We start from the raw sequence: 19,132 nt of genomic DNA, 5'->3' as shown, positions 1-19,132 counted from the left end.
TAATATCACGTCGAATTTACAGAAGACATATTGAAAATTCTTTTTGCTGTAGAATGAAAATACGACAAATGCAATCAGTAAGTGTCCCTCATAGTGAACTATGGCTCTCCTGCCCCCTCTCCGTTAATGGTGTGGTTGGGTTTGCTTCATTTTTATTTAGGAAAGGAGGAAGACCTTTTGTCTTTTCGTTTCATAAGATTTAACAGCCGAAATCGCTGACTGTTCAATATCAAATTTACTGCCAGCTTTTCTTCTAATTATTCTTCTAATTCTTGTATTTTAAGTCAGCACGGATGTTATTAATTTTCACATAGGGACTTCCTTGGGCTTGCAGATATAGGTAGCTGGATACAAACAAAGTAAATATGGGATGCGGCTTCAAAATTGTATTTTTAGTTGAACACACTTATTTGGACAAAACTATAAAGAGCAGACGATCTTGTCATGAATATGTAAGATGTAAAGATGTATATTCTAGGATAGCTTTCTTCACATTAAATTTTGGATTGCAAACTATTTCAAGCACCGTACATGTCCTGGTCATTGCTCAGACGTCTTTTTTATTACTCACATATTACACGTGATTACAGAAAATGGGGAGAGGGGCAATGTTTTCAGCCACTGTAGAAAAAATGAGCTTTTATAACTTGTCGTAGATAAACATAAATGCTAAAATCGGACATAGATATAACTATCGTTCCCCACAAACGGTAAATCACTGGAAAATGAATAAAACAATACGCCATGAGTGTTAAGACTGTAAATTAATTACATTTCAAGGTTTCAAATAACAAGGTTCGGTGTTGCAATTTCATTGCGAATAAAAAGCTTGTAAAACTGTTTATAAGCTATAAAGTCGAACTTATTCAGTCACTTAAATGTAACAACGATATACTAAAGCTAAGTAGCCTAACGAATTGACAACAATAATAAACAATGGTGATAATGGTAATAAAGCTCAACGTTTAGCTAGGGTAACTGTCCCTGGTTACAAACTTGGAGGAAAAAACCCAACCCCCCCGAAACAAAACAAAACACGAGGGTCAACAGCTTGTGTATAGAGAAATTAGCGCCAACTAAGACTTTGGACCAAAATGGCTATTCATTATGTGAGCAGGAACACCATGCAGCGATTGTGTGCTAATTATCCACGTATAGTAATGCACAATCATCCATTTTGGTTCCAACGATTGAGACAATCACGTCACAACTCTGTGTATAAACAGCTCCCTCTGTGGCACTCACCCAATAATACATGGTCAGTTACTTTTAGAAAAATCTGTACGACACTCTCGAAAGATTACACTGTTACAACATTGTGTAAGAGTTATTGATGCTTCTCTGTAGGATTTGAGAGAGTCAAGCTCGAACTTAACCAACAGCAATTATTGTTAATCTCAGACGGTAAACAACTATGATTTTGTTAATAAATTTTAATAAATAAAGAAAAGCAGTAAACACATAAAGGTGCTTTTCGTACTCATGGTAGCAGAAATAAATTCGAAAAGTTTTACTTTTTAATGTAGAATGAGCAAACTTAATGGAATGTTAAACAGCTTGTGATTAATGTGTAGCGATGAACCTCATATACGTAAGCAACAATTACATCTTTTCAAAAATTGAGATTGGTCCTAACCAGAGAAAGCCCACTGATTTAATTAAAACCGTGGTTAAATGACGGTAAAATTATTCTCTGGAAGAACATTTTAGCTCAATACAGACTCTAGATTCATCAGTAAAGTTTACACTAAAATTGTTATACCATGTTTTCCGGAGGAGATATTTAAAACGTCCAAAATATTGTAGGCTTGAATAAATTCAACGCACAGTCTAAACATGCAAACTGCATACACTTCAAAAATAGTCCCACGTTGAACAGGACGTTGAACTCTGAAGAAATGCACTTATCTTTAGCCTGAAATGATATAGCCACAGAATATCAGAAAAGAATAAGAATAGGTTAAAATGGGGCACAAAACTCAAAACAATTCTTTTTCGATAAAAATTAAAAGAAAAATTTGATGACTTGGAGTGCAGTGATCCTCTGAATTTTAATTTTAGAGAAACTTGGGGAAGTGGCGAAACTTGACCTGGACTGGGGCTAAAGTCGTGTGTATATTACTTGCCTGCGGCTCAAAATTAAAAACAAACCAATGAGTAAAGGCTGCCGCCACTATCATAGATTTGTGTGTGAAGGCAAGCCACAGCAAAGTATCTGTACCACATCGACCTAATTAGCTGCTAGTGTTAATGAGATTGTTCTTACCACTTTGACAGATGACACAGGCATCTTGACTGTGGCTGCATTGGGGCTCCTTCCAGCACGAAGATGGGCAGTCACCGAAGCTGCCCTCTGCTCCAGTGCACGCCACACCGTCCATGTGGACAGGACCACTGCCCTGACCGAAGTAAGCACCGGCTTTGGCGGCCTCTGCACCGGGGAAGCCCAGCATACGACAGACCACAGCAGCGTCGTTGATGTCCCAGTCATTGTCACAAATGCTTCCCCAGGTGTTGTTACGGTACACCTCCACGCGACCGCTGGAGTTGTTGGAACCTCCCACCAAGCGAACAGTGTCTGGTGAGGTTGTAAAGAATGCAACGTACAGATGACCATTAGCATGTTCACCTCAGCAATAAGGACATTTAAATGGAATAGGTTGAAAATCTGATTTCTCAAAATAAAAGCTGCCAGATCCCATTGGTTAAACTGTGGACCTTCAACATTTACGTCTGATTCTTTCTTATAATTTTAAATGAGAATATTTTTCTGACAGCTCGGGAATGATTTGTCTTGACAACAGAATTGATGTCCTGTACGATCACAGCCAATATAGAAAATAAAGACTGAACAATAAAAGGCAGGCAGAAGAGTAACTTGGTAAGAATGATCAGGGAGAAAAAGGACCGTTTTTACGTAAGGATTTCATGCATATAGCCAAAGGGTTTCAGATGGTCTTAACTCGCCCCGAAAGCGTTAGCTGCCCGTGCTGAAATATGAGACAAGTCGGATTTGGATCGACTCCAAAAAGATAAAACAGGTTTTGGCAATGTAGTGTGCTGGGGATTCCCCATTACCAGTAAGTTGTAAATGTAACATTCGAACTCTACAAGTGATCAAGGCGCGATTTTGGGTCGGCCCTGCATGTGACAAAACGTTCTGTAGGTGCTTGTTGGCCTGATTTTATTACTTTTTGGCGCGACTTGTTATACATGTACTTTTCTTGTACACTCTCGAGTGGGATGTTGACTTGGCTATACAGGCAGCAGTATGGCTACGCTTGGGGTGACTTCAGCGAAGTTGATCTGGAATAAAGATTGGGCAAATCCTCCAGCACTGTCAGTGTGAGGCTCCAATTGATATTCCCGGGCCGTCGCCGTCTCTTTCTGGCCGTTCTCTCCTCTTATTTTTCCTGACTCGATTCAGCGTCCAATTCCTGTGACAGTGGCAGAAGGACCGCCACCCCGGAGCGATCAGCCGGGGGCTGGACCGTTACGGTAAGGGTAAGAGGAGGCTTTCTTACAACAATGCTGATGAGCATGGAAAATTGAGAAGAGAGATCTGAACCTGCATCTTATTGGAGAATTGTACGGTGCTCTGAAAAGGACCTCCTTTATTTTATGTCAGTTGACAATTTTTCAAAGGATCTCGGCCTTTGTCCCGGGTAAAGTACTTGCATGAATAATGTGTTTTTTAGAATAATATACAACGTACTCATTTTGGGTCGGCAAACCACCGTGGCGACATGAGAGCTGTTACACTGCTGATATTCGGTGCAAATAAACGGACAGTCCACCAGGCGATTCTCCGTGCCTTTACAGGCGACCTGGTTCATAACGATCGGGAGGTCAGTCTCTGCCGAGCTCGCCCCAGTTTGAACTGCCTCCAGGAAAGGGTGGTGTTGGCGGCAGGCGATATGGGCGTCGCTTAGATCCCAGCCGTCGGAACAGACGGCACCCCAGGAGAGTGTAGCCTCGTGGTAGATTTCCACACGGTCGCTGAGGGCGTCATCACCACCGATTAACATAATAGTTCCATCCGAGACTGTAGAAATAACAATAGTCACACTTTATCATTTGGGAAACTGTTGTCAGCTTTTACAATATCTTAAGGAGTAAACAGTTAGTTGGCATCTTAGTACCGTAAATTGAATATCTGTTTTCAATTTCAATAGGAAAGCAACTGTGCATGAGCATTAAGCGTTTCATCTGGTCTAGATTTGAACCTCAGTGCATTGAATTAATGCATTACAAGTATTAAGCAAGTACTGGATTTCGCCAACACCATTGACAGAACTGGAGGTGAATTAAAGTCTACTATGACCACCCCCCCCATAAAAAAATGACACACACAAAAAAAAGAATTTTCAAATACCAACTTTATCCTCGCCTCTCAGAAAGGCCAGGAAAAGGTCAAAAATAAAACAATTTGGCCTTTTCAAATCTGACTTGGGTCACAGTAATTTGATCAATTTGTATGACTTCAAGGGCGGACAATATTTAAAGAGAAGAGTTAAGAAAAGAAAAGTTAAAATTTTTCAAAGAGTGTTTTTATCTGCGGTCAAACTGCTAAAAAAAATTTCATAACAGTGTGCATGTTTTACCTCTACACCCCAGCACTTCGAGCCTGACTCTGTAAACTGAAGTTGTCCAGGCCTGAGGCAATAAACGAAGATACCTTGCCATCAGAACCACGGGGAACGTCACATTTGTTGATTGTCCAGTGCTTACGCCAAACTGAAACCAATCCATAGTGATAACACTCATCACTTTATCAACAGTATTCAAATGGTAACACTAAAAAACGTGTGCACCGTTTGTGGATTAGCCTTTGCACACTGTGTCTCATGCGGAAATACAGAAAAGTTAATCAGGACACATGTCATATTTATGGGACAAATGACGATTTCGATTAATTGCCTCAAAGCATCGTCGTGATACGGAAGCGTATAAGGCAGTTTCCCGCTCCAAGAACTTAACTCTCTGCTGCGAAATGGCAACCAGTCCCAATTGAGAGAGAAAACTAAAACCAGAAAGAGACTAAATATTTCGTCAACGAAAGACAGAGATTAGAGATTCAAGTTTACATAATGGTATTTAAGTTTTCATTTATTTGACTGAATTTTCTATGGCTAATACCTCTTGCGTTGTAGGGGGCCTATGTGTTTTGTAATTTTCCTTCCCTGTTCCTTTTTTGGACTATTTTCTTAAGGAAGCGTATAAGGCACTTTTTTATGGTACCCCGCCCCCGTTCAACTTTCCCGCTCAGAGATGTTATCTCTCTGCTGCGAAATGGCTTTTGAAATTAAATGCCTGCTGCCTTATCATTCCTCACCATAGAATTACATCAAAGTACGGGCGATTCACAATAGTGCGCCTCCAATAGTTTTGCAACGCGTTAACTAATCACAGAGCACGAAATCTGTCGACCCTTTCTAGATGCGCAACGGGCCGACAGATTTCGCGCACTGCGATTGGTCAACGCGTTGCAAACTCTTGGAGGCAAACTATTGGGGAACGCCCGTATTTAAGAGATGTAATACGATACGTTGTCACTTTTAGACATTTAAAGAACTAAATTAAACGCATCAATGGAGTAAATGCCTAGGCTCTGTGTCTACACGATGTCTGCATCTGGATTGATGGACACAGATGTGTTGCAGTAATCGTCGACTGTTCACTGTGCTTCAGGCCAGTTCTGAAGTACTCACCCTAATGTCTCCGTCTGCATCAAGTACTCCGTGCCAATCTGAATCGCCACTCGCGCTGTACTGCACAGTAAATGCAGTAACGTACCGATTTAAACCGCGGCCATCTCCCTGAATCACCACCCCTGTGACTGCTACATGTCTACTAAGATCAATCTGGATCCACTGGTCAGCTGGAGCGCTTGGTATCCATCCCTCGTTGCCTATTGGACAAAATAACGAATTTAAGGAGACAGTTGCTTGTTTTCTTATCCAACCATACCTGCTACGGACCTAGCATCTTGAAGCCTTTCTAATTCCCCTAGAAACACCCGTACAGATCTTTCGCATGAATACAATACTCTTATCCTCTTATCCGAAGTGAGTGCTGCTTCATATCTGATTATTCAAACATTCACTGATATTTTTGCTTTGCCATTGTTCCTATTCTCAGTTTGTTGTCATCGTTTCCACCTGTGAAAAAAATGCAATGGCTGTTGCAGGATTCTAACTCTGGACCTACTGGTAAGTAATACAGACGTCTTTAAGAATTTTGAACATCAAAATAGACAATGTTAATCATGCATGACAACGAACCAAACTGAGATCGCTTTTCACCCTTAATTTTCACCTCTCATGTAAGCACATCCCCTCGATTATTAAACTTAATCCAATTACAAGTCGTTGGTAAGCCATGAATTTGACGGCTACCATTGCACAATAATTACCTGTTATGGTGGCTTATATAAGGGGGGCTTGAGCAAACATTCCTGCAAGGTAGGTGTCCATGAAATTTCTGGGTCTCGGTTAACCTTATTCAAATGCAAAATAATAATAAAAAACAAGACTTCTGCGTTTCATTTTTTGCCCCCTTTTGTCGCTGCTTGTCACGCCCAACTACATTGTGAAGTGTATCAAGAGCAAAAATTTACCTCGATCAGTCCGTTGTGTAGGAAGATGAGTTATAATAAACCACGAAGCTTTCCCAGGGAACTTGAAAGTTGAATGGTTGGATTGTCAAAATGAGTAAAGAAAGTCAGAGTAAATCTATGATTGTGGGCTTTCGTCTTACCAGCATTAAGCCGAGCGATGCGTGGAGGAAACCTACTGTCGTAAAAAGAGGACGCCGTTATTCTGCTGTCCTCAATGGCTCCGCTTTCCATTCCTAGCGGACCACTTACGCAAGGCACTAACATGAATAAAATAATTGTTAACAAATAATGTTATTAGAAAAAAAACCCGAATTTCAAAAAGTAAGAATCATACGACAGGCACGATCATTTAAATAGGCCTACTGGCTGTAGCCAAAACAACCGACCAATATACTGACCAACCGACTGAAAGACTGACTGACTATCCTATCAACCAGAAAAAAGTCTGACTGATGGACATTCAAACCAATTGGCCGATCGTCTTGCGTAACGGCAGTGACCAAAGCAATAGCTCGCCAAGATACCAACGGATAAACGTGGAACACTCACTAACAAATGACTCACTCGTTTGCTTATGGACAAGCTGACTGATAGAGCAGTCAACCATCCACAAACAGACTGGCTTTCTGATAGATCCAATCGACAACCAGTTCACCAACACACTTGTGTCGCCACATTGACTGGATGACAGATTGAATAGGTAGTCCATTGCATGACCAACTGTTTAACACACCAATGGACTGAGCAACCAACCATCAACACGTCTGAGTGCTTGGAAGAAACTACTCAATGACCAAATCATCCACTGACGGGCATCCCCTGACCGATGATTTATTGTGTGCGTTCGATCAATTCACAGGGGAACCATGAAATTGAAATGGGCATGTGTCCTTCGCCCAAACAAGCTAGATAGTGGTTTAAACCTGAGTCAACGCAAGCCTTTGCAATTGGGTGCAATTTGCAGGAATTGTACTTCGCTGGTTCACGAGCGACTATGAGTAAATTAACGCTCCCCACCCACATTGCGCTTTTCAACGGATGATGAGGTGATGCTGCTGTAGGTGAATTGACTGGAAAACCCAGTCACGGTAATGCCCAGTAATGAGAGCCAAATGATTCACGGATGCTGAAAAATGTGAAACGGTACCGTAATACAAATTTGTGCATCCTGACACCTGAAGGATGGGAAATTAAGCTACTATCACAAAATTTGGATAGTGAGTTAAAAGTGAGTTTCCAATAAACTTAAGACTATACAAGCAGCCGTTTGCGAAGTGATATTTGGCCGAAAAGCCTCATGAAAACGGGTGCACCACTACGCGTACGCAGTGCGCACCACTAATGGAAAAGCATAACATTACGGTAGCACCACTGCACATAAACATTTTCAGGTGTTGCATTTGTAAAACAAAACTAGCAAGGTTGTTCAATATGTATTCCTAATTGGACCTTTCACAGCGTCGGAACATTAAATCTCGCCTGTGGATGGTAAAATGCGGCACAGCATTGGTTTCTGAAGTGTGTTCCCGCCTATTAATAGTGAACTAACGTTCTACTGAAACGGTAACGATATATGGCCGAAACACCAACCATTAACTCAATCATCAGCCACTTTAATTCCCAGGTGATCAACCAACCCATGCAATTTACCACTTGACCACCAAGACCACCGTTTGTCAATTGACTAACCATTCTGATTCAGTTACTAAGTAGATAGACCGGAATCCCTGTGGCCTGAAAACTTTCAAGTACCCGCTTAGCAAACCTTTTCGAGTAACTCATTGAAGTACAGTTTACTTATTTACTGACATTCAGATTCAAACAGCAGACCACAAGGACTGATTTCAAATTGGTCAGAAACCCTTACATTTTTTCTTTCATTTGATTTCTACTTTAAACAATGCTATTACCGGACGATCTTCTGACTTGCCCCGGTCCAGTGTCGATTGGATGAGAAAAACATGTTCCTAAAATCAATCAGAAAAGGGTGCGACTTAACACATTTTACAAACGTTCCTCTGTGTCTTGAATATTGGTGTAATCGATAGATACTATTTTGTTTCTTCAAAATATTGAAGAATATTCAAGAATATTGAATTTTACACTTGTAAGCTAGACCAGTTTTAGCTTGTGCACCGTAGCAGTGGCTCTCTGTTGTGTGGCAAGTGGGGCGCTTTTCATGCCATGCTTACAAGACTAGTGTAGCGAACGTAGTCCTGCTCCGATCCTATGATACCAACCTGCTTATAGCATGGCGTGTTTGGAGTGCAAGCCCTACTTATAAGTAGCGGTGGGTAGTCGGATCGGGTGCCCTGTCACATCTGACATATGATTTTGTAATTTTCTAATTTCCAAGAGTGATAAAAATTAATGCAAAATACCTGCTAGTTGAAAGTTGAAAGTGAGTAGAAATAAAATGATCGATCTGTCTCCCCTGACAATTTTTCATACCATTTCACTCATAAACACGAATTATTTTGAGTGTTATTGCATGCATTATATTATGTTATGTGGAGCTACATTAACGGATTTGAAAATATTGCAAGCAAAACCTGTGTATTTAATGGAAGTATTGGAAACATACCAATTAGTACTATGACCGCCAACGCTGTTAGAATGTAGGGAGGTGCCGTCATACTGGAAATGAACGCGGTGTCTGACTGAGTGCAACGTTTACACGAAGGTCACTGCAGCTTGTAAACCCAACCAATCTGGGAAACTGACGTAGGCAGTGAAGTCGAGAACCGTCGCTTATGGCTTTAAATACTTTTCGAGTATTGTGCCAGGTATGTTAACATCGGATCACGTGTTTGTACAGTGAGGAAGGAGCTTTATATTACAAGAGACGAAAATGCATTGATTTAAACATTAACACACAATACCAGACAAGGCTGAGTATCATTTACAGAGCAAAAGGAAATTTGTTTACCATTCAAGGAAATGAGAAGAATGGTCCACAGTTCGAATAGGAAATAATTAGCTGTAGTAGACCTTAAGCTGAAGGAAACAAGAGAAAAATACATAAACATTATCAGATGATCCCCGTATCATTAGGTCATGCGGATGCCCAAAGAATAGGTTGGTTGATCTGTTGATCTCTCTACCATCAGGTAATGTGAATTTCAAACAATGCCTATCTTTATTTAGGCCTACATTACCTGGAAACGGAAGGGGAAATACGTACAGGTGATCTAATAAACTTCCTGCAACCAGGTCCTGGGGATAAAAAAGAATGGTTACGTTGCTTGATACCCCAAGCAAAAAGAACAAGAAACGCGCTCACTTGAGCTGATGATATATATCCCTACTATGACCTGATATCATCAAATCATGTAATCATATAGAAGGAGTATAAGAATGTTGATTCATATAACGAGGAAATGTCAGCAGAGTACATCCCCTTCGATTCCACTGTCAAATCAGGTGCCTGGGACCAGTTTCTTTTGGAGAAGGTATTGATCAATTGTTCATTGTTCGCCCTTTACCGTGACCTCTACATGGTTCAACAGTAGGCCTATTTGGGACGGTTGACATCTATGATATGCTTAACATCAGCATACAACGTTTCTTCTTGAAGGGCTGTTAAACCACCTTACGCGTTCAAAACAGTTTGTTTATATTTAAGTTTAACCTAGTTTTTTAAAGAGAAGCACACAGCATCAAAGAGCAATCCTTGTACTCCAGAAAGACTCCACACCTTGCATTATGAGCAAGCCGCAACGCAAGCTTCTCTCCCTCCAGCGTTCCAGGAACGTCTCCCAGTCCGTTCGCAGACAGTTCAGTCAGTCCAGCTCCAAATGCCCAAAGATCTTCGGTCAACCCGGGGTCCACGAGAAGGATACTCCTTTACGTCCTGTCGTCTCTTGCACCTACTACACAGCAAGACATCTCGCCAAGATGCTCCATCCGTCGGGTGGGTAACACCAAGCACCACATCAAGAAAGTCTGACCAGTTCACCAACCCTATCCAAGGCCTCACTCTCCAGCCAGACGACATCATGGTCAGCTTTGATGTTGTCTCTTTAACATTGGTTAAAGAGATAACATCAAACCCTGCCTCTGATGCTACTACCATCACCGTGGACAAATTTCAAGTAAATCCGCCCATCCCGGCTGTGAGACGTTCCGAGAAAACATTCTTTTTATACGGTTACCATGTTTAGTGCTGTTGCTATTCATTACAACCATGGGCAAGTTCAAACTAACATTTTGTCAGCCACTGGTTGTTATCTCCACTCATTAAAGGCATTCCAGTGTGAGATTACATCCGTACAACGTAAATATTTGGGTTGACCTCTTGTGGCGAAAATTCTTGCTGGGTATTAGGGTTAAGGAGTCGTAGGGGATAGCTTTCCTGACCATGGAAGTTTGAGAAGCTGGGGGTGGATGCTGACACCATGTGGCACTACGATGGGGGCGATGTTAATGGTACATCTGCAATATGTATAACGTTCTTGAAAACTCTTACATCATAACGAATATTTACTTCTTTTTTATTGTTCCCCTTTTCATGACTACTTCATCTCATTTGGTGTTTGTGAGTCCAAAAATTCTTCACAGTCCGCCTTTATTTTTTTTACAACAAAGAAAGAGGAGGATTTATGATCAAAAAGTTTAGGAGTTATACAGCCCTCATCACCTTTTGATTGACGCCCATAGAGGGATTTCACATTAGCTCCATCTGCGCATATCTGCATCGAACCGAGGCTCGCTGTGTTGAACTTTGTCGCGCGCGCCCGCGGAGTCGACACAGTACATGCAGTATCCGGTTCGTAAGTGTGGCGCCACTTCAGTTTAAACCACGCCCACTACACAAGATACACGACCATCGCAGGTACGTTAGTTCGCGGTAAATTGCCGTTATTTTTTCGTTTGATTTTACGTGTTTAGTCATCCTGAAAGACTCTTCCTCAAAAAGTCGAAGCCTGGAAAGTCTTAATTTAACACACCTTTAGGTATTTTGTGTCTTGACTCCTTACTTTCCATCGTCTTATCGTATTAAGAATTGAAGCTAACACATACAGCCTCGTTTTCAAACGCGAAAATGCGCAGATCGACGCTAAAAGCGTCGTATTGGGATCCCTCTATACTGACCTGCTATTCCAGACATCTGAAAACAAGGCTGACGTTGCTTGCACACGAGGCTTGCACACAGTGCGAAACCAGAATGCCACATAACCAACGTACCTTGAAATTTGTCATCGGGGGATATCAAAGCTTTCCAGGTGGATAGAGAGGGGAGTAACCTTAACCTAAAAACTGCTCGACTTCAGGTTCTTTTCAATAACATGCACATTTTAACATTTAAAATTATGTATTAATAACCTCAGGGTATTGGGTTTTTATGAAAATAGAAATTTAATTCCATTCAACCTTGCTGAATGGGGCAGCATTTTTCCCCTTATGAAAAAAAGAAGACAATACAGAGACAGACACAAAAGAAAAACAAATTACCAGATAAATTATGTGAATATGATTCATAGGTAGATCTGGATCCTCGGAAGGATATACTGCGTTACAAATTCGTTTGTGATAAATTTTTTTTCGAAGTCATTAATCTTACAGACTTTAAAGTGAAATACGTTTGAAGAGTCAACGAGGGAATTAATGTGTGTTTAGGCAGTCCAAGAGAATCTGCTCTCTACATATATCTTCCTTGAGGGAAGTGCACCCTCATCGGCAAAGGAGAGACAGACTTGTGTGAAAAAATTCAATGTGTACTAAGGCCGTCACGTGTCCTGTAACATTATGCACAAGCATGTACACACGAGGTCGGTTCCCACCAAAGGACCGCCGTTGCTATGTAAAATGCCTTATAAAAGCGAATACGAAAAGGTTCTGGGCAAATCAATCTATAAAGGGTCTATATCATATTGTTTTTGTGTTCGTGTCGAATAGAAATAAAGCAAACAAAACACGGTGCGTCTGATAGTTCACGATAGTCACTTAAGCAATGTACTAATGCTCACACACCGACGCAAAGTTTTGGCACAATTCATAATTGCAGGCATGGTTACTGTCAATGCCAATTGCGCCCTCAACCGAAGCTCCAGAGATCGACCTACCCTCCTTCATTTTTCCACCTATACACGGAGAGCAACCTGATCATGAGGAATAAGGGGGTACAATCACTAAGATGCTGCGTTGGTGAGCAGCAATCTCGGTCAAACGCTCCCTGAAAACACCTTGAATTTTTGGATAAAGGCCACTTTGTTAAAAAGACAGACTTTCAATAAATTGTTAAATGACTGCCAAGGCTGCTTATATCATTGCTCTTTCCCAGCCACCAACGGAAAGGGCGGTAGTCCCTCTCCTCTCCTTACCGAAGAAGATGATACAACTCTTCCTCAAACCAAAAATGGAAACGATGGTACATACATCTAATCTAATGGGGGGAAACAAGGGGCGGTATCCTCGGGTTCAGTCGCACGGGGAAGGCTTGTTGGTACCATCATCCTTGATGGAGGACAAGGAAGTTGTGATACAGCAGTATTATCTTCCAAAGGAGGAACTTTGGAGGTAATACAATAAGCTCATTCCGTATGTAGGGAGAGCGGAGTGATATCGTCATGTAAGATGATGGCATCGACCCCTGGAGGGCGAGAGGAGAGGCTGAGTGGTGTCATTAACCTCAGCTGGAGGAACAGGAAAGGAAGTAACATCATTAAGGAGGTGGTTTGCGGGTAAGGGAGTTTGCTTCATCCACCTCAGCAGTTGGGACAGGTGAGGTAATACTCTCAGCCCTGGCAGGAGAAGGGGAGAAGCTCGGCGGGGGGTGTCGTCGACCTCAGCCACAGAAACGGGACAGTCGATGCCTGTGCCATCGTTTCCATTTTTGGTTTGAGGAAGAGTTGTATCATCATCCTCAGCAGGGACAGGAGAGGGACTACCGCCATTATTGGTGTCTGAGAAAGTGTCATGGAGTCAGTATCATTTGTAGCAGAAAAAGGGTGAAGTGGTACCATCATCCCTGATTTTTGTATTGATGTAATGGGAGCGGCATCATGAACATCGAAAGGAAACTTGTGTTGGCGCGCTGCCCCATATGGTGTTTGTTCGGTGTTTCTGATCAGTTTAAAGGAAAAGGTGAAATAATGGAAAACTAATGAGATAAGAATAGAGGAGACCAGGTAGAATGATCACAAAAGCAAAGAATAATGTTCTTAACTTATTATTGAAAGAAGTTGATGATGCCGTTACGCTTGAGACTGATGAGAGGACTTGTTGGACGCATAGTCCACTCATCGAATATTAAACTGCATAATTAGTTTGGATGATATTGATACACGTCACAGGGACTTCTTGTTGGTTGATGTTCCTAGCATTGCTCCTCGGGCTCAATATCTTGCCTCAGTTTTATAGTAGAAGCAGCCAATTATGAATATTCGGTCAAAGTTACCAGTCTGAAGGTACACGACGCACAGTCCAGTCACTGAATGTTTAACTGCATATTGGTTTACATGAGATCGACTCCGTTACAGGGACGACTCTCTTAGTTGGTGTTCCAAGCATCGCCTCTCGAGCAACTTTCCCCCTTGCGGATTGCTTTATTTATGTTTAATCATATTTCATTAGGGAGCAGGAAAGAGAGTAATAAGTAATTATTTTTTTCAAATATTAGCACCAAAACCCTAGGAAAACAACACCAGGAAATAAAAGCAGGGTTTTGAGACCGTGTTTAATGTTTTAATTTGTTGACACCCATATATCATGTTAATAAGCCTGAAGCAGCATTCAACTCCAAGTGCCTAAGGATCCTCAAGAAGGATACTTCACTACACCACATCGTCGCTTCCAGAGGAGGCCCTATACCTACGACACAGCCACAAATCTCGCCAAGATATTTCATCCTTCGGTGGACAATATCGAACATCACATCGAGAACTCCTGCAAGTTTGCCAACCTCATCCAAGGCCTCACTCTGCAGCTGGACGACTCCATGGTCAACTTTGATCTTATCTCCTTCTTCAACAGTGCACCTACCTCTGACGCCACTACTGTTGCTGTGGACAGACTCCAAGCAGGTCCCACCCTCAACGACCGTACCGATCTCACCCCAAACTAGCTTCATTACCTACTCCTCATCTTAACTCATCTAGCTTCCGCTGGCGGGATAAGGTCTATGAACAATCGGCCATCGCCACAGCAGACCACAGACCCAAGGTTAGACTCCAGTGTGTGAACAACACCTTTGCCGTTTGGTAGACCACCTACAACTCTTCCCGGAACATCTCAAGAGGCTTCACAGCAGCATCCACTTCACCATGGAAGAAGAAAGGGATGGGAACATCTCATTCCTCGACGTCAAAGTGTCCAGAAAGCAGGACGGCAGGCTTACCCGCAGTGTCTACCAAAAACTCACCCATATCCCATAACCGCACCTCGCCAAAAGAGATTGATTCCATGGTGTACCCGCAAACCCATTTCTCACAACTCAGTTTATAAGATTTTATTCAAATTTAACCCGAAAAACAAAACTATAATCAAAACCTAATGAAAACAAAACCATTAATAGACACCCAAGCTAAAAACCAAATTAAAAATTGCACGTACCGTCCTAAGGACGGCCAGAGCACACTGGCCGAAACGTCGAGTTAACACTCACCAGTTCTTTCAAGAGCCACACCTCGTCCAAAAGAGACTAATTCCATGGTGTACTCCCAAACCCATTTCTCACAACTCACTAAACCAGATTTTATTCAAATTTACCCCGAAAAAGGCTTATTTGAAGAAAGCAGATGGTTATGTGTACAAATAAGTACAGCAACATTTTTCAAGCTGACTGGACCAAAATGAAATAAGAAATAGATAATTAAGGCAAAAAAGTATAAAACCTGGCACTTCCAAAGTTTCTTTATTGACATTTAAATAAAAAGATAAACATTGTGTTTCATTTTTATGGTTGCGCTTGCTAGATGGAAACACAATAATCTTTTTGGTTTAATACAAAATAATTGCAGCTTTGACAAACAAAACTATAATCAAAACCTAATGAAAACGAAAACCATTAACAGACACCCAAGCAAAAAAAAAAATAAAGTTAAAATTGCACATACTTTAGGGAGCTCTATATTCTAAGCTTGATTTTTTCTCCATAGAAGTTTACAGTTATTCTCAAGCTTGATTGGGGCCTTTCCAGGAATAGGTTGCATGCAATTAAGGAGCTACATGCACTTGTACAAAGCTCCCCCGCCTGACCAGGAGGCGCGTGATTGTGACAGTCACGATCACGAGGCCCAGCTCTGACGGGCACGTGATTTCCTTTAGCACACAGTCTGTCCAGGATCACGCCACTGAATCAGTTATTGCTGTCATTGAACATTGACAGCTTACCGCATCTTTTTAATATTCGCCTCTTGGGCCCTGACACTGAATGATTTCAGTCAATAATGGGTGAGAATACAAATATGGTACTGGTGATTCTAAGATGTATTTTTTTGACCAGGAAGAAAATAAAATGAACTGCACTGAAAATTGTTCATCTGTTTTCCCCAATGAAAGCATTCATTTTCTGTTCTTGTTTGGTGGAAGTCACCTTCATTGTTTAATTTAACATTGTCTGTCCCGTGCTATGCTGTGAAATGGGTGGGGTGAATTTCTACCAAATTAATTTTAAGTTCTGAATATGCTAAACTGATGTTCTGCCGACATATTAAGACCTTCCATAAAGTAAAAAAATACCTAAAACATGGCCAAACCTTATATAATTATTCGTATGTACATGCAAGATTAAATTACAATTCTCAAACAGTGTTTAGTCACGCCCAGTCAGCATTCTTGGTTGTTCAGGTTTTCAGTTCTTATCCGGCGTCTTATCCGGCGTAGTTTTTCTCTGGGTTTTCTGTCAAGTACCAAAAAAGGACAATTTTCTCAACCAATTTAACAATTAGTTCTGCCTACTCTACTCTTCTTCAAAATTCAAACTTTTGAAATTTATGTACGCAATCAGACACTACATATGTTCTCAGTGTGGTGTGTTTTTTTGTACATGTAAATGTACATGTGTGTTCATGTAAGGGCAGGTGAAATATAAAATTAATATCTCCTATGCAAAGATAGATAAAACCACTAACTAGTTGCAGAACGTGCTGCTCGATTCACTTGATTCAAGCAATCCGCACGATCCCAGCAAACTTCAACAGTCGAATGGCTGAGACGTTTCCACCGGTGAGAGGTACGGCACGTTGTTGGCTCAAATCCCACCCAAGCAGGCTTGTGATGTTTCGCTTGAACTCCTGGTCCACACTGAGAAATTTAAAACAGTGTGAATATTTGTAAATATAGACTTAATGCCAGTGTATATGCCAGGGCTCCAGACAGATATGTCCAGTTGCTGATGTCATCCAGCCATCTCTTCCTCTGCCCTCCTTTACACTGTTTCTCTTCAACTTCATCCCTCCCTGATCAGTGGCAGGAGCTTCAACTTCAATTCGTTATAAAACTCGTAACGAAGCCTGGGCTGATGCTGAACAGGAAACAACCTGTCAGGATGTTGGACCCTTGTTATCAGTTCAAAGGTTGCTTCATAAGTACTTGGCACAGACCGAAATCTGGAACACATCAATCACAGTGAATAAATAAGGCGTCCTCTCTTGAAACCGCCTCCGCAGACTCAATGGTCTTCCTTCGCACACCGAGCCGTTTTAATGGATGGACAGTGACACTGATTTGCATACACCAACTGAAGGGCTCAAGGGATAAATACCGTGGTATCTGGTGTGTGTTGCACACTACTGTGAAGGTACACGGTGGTGCAGGATCAAGTTTGGAAACCTCCCCTACGGGGTTCTGCTGTCCGACAAGATATTACTTTCTTACTAGTGAGCACACTTACCAGATGTTAAGTGTATTTGCCGGGGATGAAGAAGCATTTATCAGAGAAGACTGGATGTGTATTCAATTAAAACACCATCTGAAGACCTGCAGCACGTCCATAGCAGGAAACACACGCAGGTCTAAGGAGTTGAGCTGTGTGTGAGGTACATGAAGTCCATAATTTTGTGAGGGACTGTACTGTTTGACATTGTGGCTGTCTGGGCAGGACATCCCAAGACATTGTGTTAACAACAACAAAAAACCAACAACAATAAAAGAATCTTGAGGGTGTGCTGGAGTCCTGACTGAATATGGAGAACAAAAGGCTTTGGGAATTGAACACAACGCTTAATGCCACCCAGGGGGATGTCAGTCACACAAACTGGCTGACGCCCTTTGGCGTGTTCGTAGCCATCGCAATGACGCTCACCGTCCTGCTGAATCTGCTGCTGAACCCATTGATGTTCATCACCTTGCGGCGGGCCGCGGGCACCAGGTGCAGTACCAAGATCATCCTGGGCTCGCTAACCCTCAGCGACCTCCTCGCCGCACTGTGCCAGGCCTTGACACTGCCCGAGCTGTACATCGGAGCCTGGATGCTGGGGGGGTTCCTCTGTGTGACAATCAAACTGCTGCTGATCACTTCTTATTTCATGGGCATCATGTCTCTCCTGCTCCTGACGATTGACCGCTTTATTGCCGTTGCCTTTCCCCTGCGGTATCCTCAGCTGATGACCACGCGGAAAGCAAAGACTACCGTCTGCATCACCTGGGCTGCTTCCAGCATACTGGTCATTCTCTTGTACGGGGTTTACAATCACAGTGTGGTCAGTCCCCAGCATCCTAAGATATGCCAGCAGACACTAAATGACTGGAGAATATATATTTCGGGTGTGCTTGTAACGCTAACACTAATTGTAATTATCGTGCTGTACACGCGAATTTCTTTCATTGCGCAACGCCATGCCCGCGACATTGCCACTGTAAACCGGGTCCGACAGGCCAAGAGGCAGCAATTCAACACAAGAGGCACGGTCACCATCCTCATCATAGCCAGTGCTCTGGCCGTCACCTGGATACCGTCGATTGCCTTCTTCGTGTCATCAGAAAGCGAGTTTTGGGATTATGAGACCGCTGCACTCACTGACGTTTTTGCATTGTCTAACGGCTGGCTGAATGTTGTCATCTACTACCTACGGAATCCATTTCTGCGTCAGGCGCTATGCGATCTGCTCTCTGCCAAGCCCAACTGTTTCTGTTTGTTCCAGAGCCCCTCGCCTCAATAACTGTTCACCTCATGATCTCATGATCTCTGCTGTTGCACAGCACTCTAGCCCCAAATTGCCCCAAAATGACGCAAGACATTTTTGTGGAAATTTTCATTCAGTGTGTTTCAGTACTTTTTTATTGATTATCCATCTGCGTAATTCTGTCTGAATACAAATATACACAGAATAACAAAATCACCTCAGGTTACTTATATTCAGTGTGACTGGTCGGGAGGTCATGCAGTATTCAAATTCGCAAAGTGAAGTTAAATAGTTGAGAAACCACGGTTACCATGCATGTAAATATTCGACTTGACCCAAACTGCTTGTACATGTACAAGTTTGAAAAGTTGGTGTGGTCGAGGAACTCCTCATTTTCAAGCATAAGTGCAAAACAAAAAACTTGTTATCCCTTTTTAAATGATGGGAT

General features: G+C 42.1%; 3 protein-coding genes across 3 annotated transcripts; 2 read left to right on the top strand and 1 right to left on the bottom strand.

The window, feature by feature from the left end:
• Window positions 1–453: 453 nt before the first annotated feature.
• On the bottom strand, window positions 454–9,397 carry LOC110977150 (neurotrypsin-like). The gene is made up of 8 exons (XM_022231012.2): window positions 9,204–9,397; window positions 8,530–8,586; window positions 6,760–6,876; window positions 5,712–5,911; window positions 4,605–4,737; window positions 3,716–4,045; window positions 2,267–2,578; window positions 454–1,915 (listed from the first exon to the last, which is right to left on the bottom strand). Exons 1-8 carry the CDS (start codon window positions 9,253–9,255, stop codon window positions 1,911–1,913), a joined length of 1,206 nt encoding a protein of 401 aa, XP_022086704.2. The 5' UTR covers window positions 9,256–9,397; the 3' UTR covers window positions 454–1,910.
• Window positions 9,398–10,324: 927 nt separating this feature from the next.
• LOC147800113 (uncharacterized) lies at window positions 10,325–14,994 on the top strand. Its single transcript, XM_087130021.1, has 3 exons — window positions 10,325–10,532; window positions 14,365–14,661; window positions 14,825–14,994. Exons 1-3 carry the CDS (start codon window positions 10,325–10,327, stop codon window positions 14,992–14,994), a joined length of 675 nt encoding a protein of 224 aa, XP_086986147.1.
• A 2,859-nt stretch (window positions 14,995–17,853) lies between these two features.
• LOC110977178 (growth hormone secretagogue receptor type 1-like) lies at window positions 17,854–18,720 on the top strand. The gene has a single exon (XM_022231064.2). It carries the CDS (start codon window positions 17,854–17,856, stop codon window positions 18,718–18,720), a length of 867 nt encoding a protein of 288 aa, XP_022086756.2.
• Window positions 18,721–19,132: the final 412 nt, after the last annotated feature.

This window comes from Acanthaster planci, linkage group LG02 (assembly GCF_054643075.1).
Source record: "Acanthaster planci isolate LZ-2023a linkage group LG02, COTS_SCS, whole genome shotgun sequence".
NCBI lineage: Eukaryota > Metazoa > Echinodermata > Asteroidea > Valvatida > Acanthasteridae > Acanthaster > Acanthaster planci.
This window is presented reverse-complemented; position numbering and strand designations above follow the sequence as displayed.

Bases quoted from the DNA above. Each gene is read 5' to 3' on its own strand.
- LOC110977150 (XM_022231012.2), bottom strand. From the start codon at position 9,255: ATGACGGCACCTCCCTACATTCTAACAGCGTTGGCGGTCATAGTACTA. The intron at 8,587-9,203 runs GTATGTTTCCAA...GATTGATTTTAG, and splicing joins GGCGGTCATAGTACTAATTG to GAACATGTTTTTCTCATCCA. The intron at 4,046-4,604 runs GTAAAACATGCA...TTATTTCTACAG, and splicing joins CGAAGTGCTGGGGTGTAGAG to TCTCGGATGGAACTATTATG.
- LOC147800113 (XM_087130021.1), top strand. From the start codon at position 10,325: ATGAGCAAGCCGCAACGCAAGCTTCTCTCCCTCCAGCGTTCCAGGAAC. The intron at 10,533-14,364 runs GTGGGTAACACC...TTCAACTCCAAG, and splicing joins CAAGATGCTCCATCCGTCGG to TGCCTAAGGATCCTCAAGAA. The intron at 14,662-14,824 runs GTACCGATCTCA...GCCGTTTGGTAG, and splicing joins AGGTCCCACCCTCAACGACC to ACCACCTACAACTCTTCCCG.
- LOC110977178 (XM_022231064.2), top strand. From the start codon at position 17,854: ATGACGCTCACCGTCCTGCTGAATCTGCTGCTGAACCCATTGATGTTC.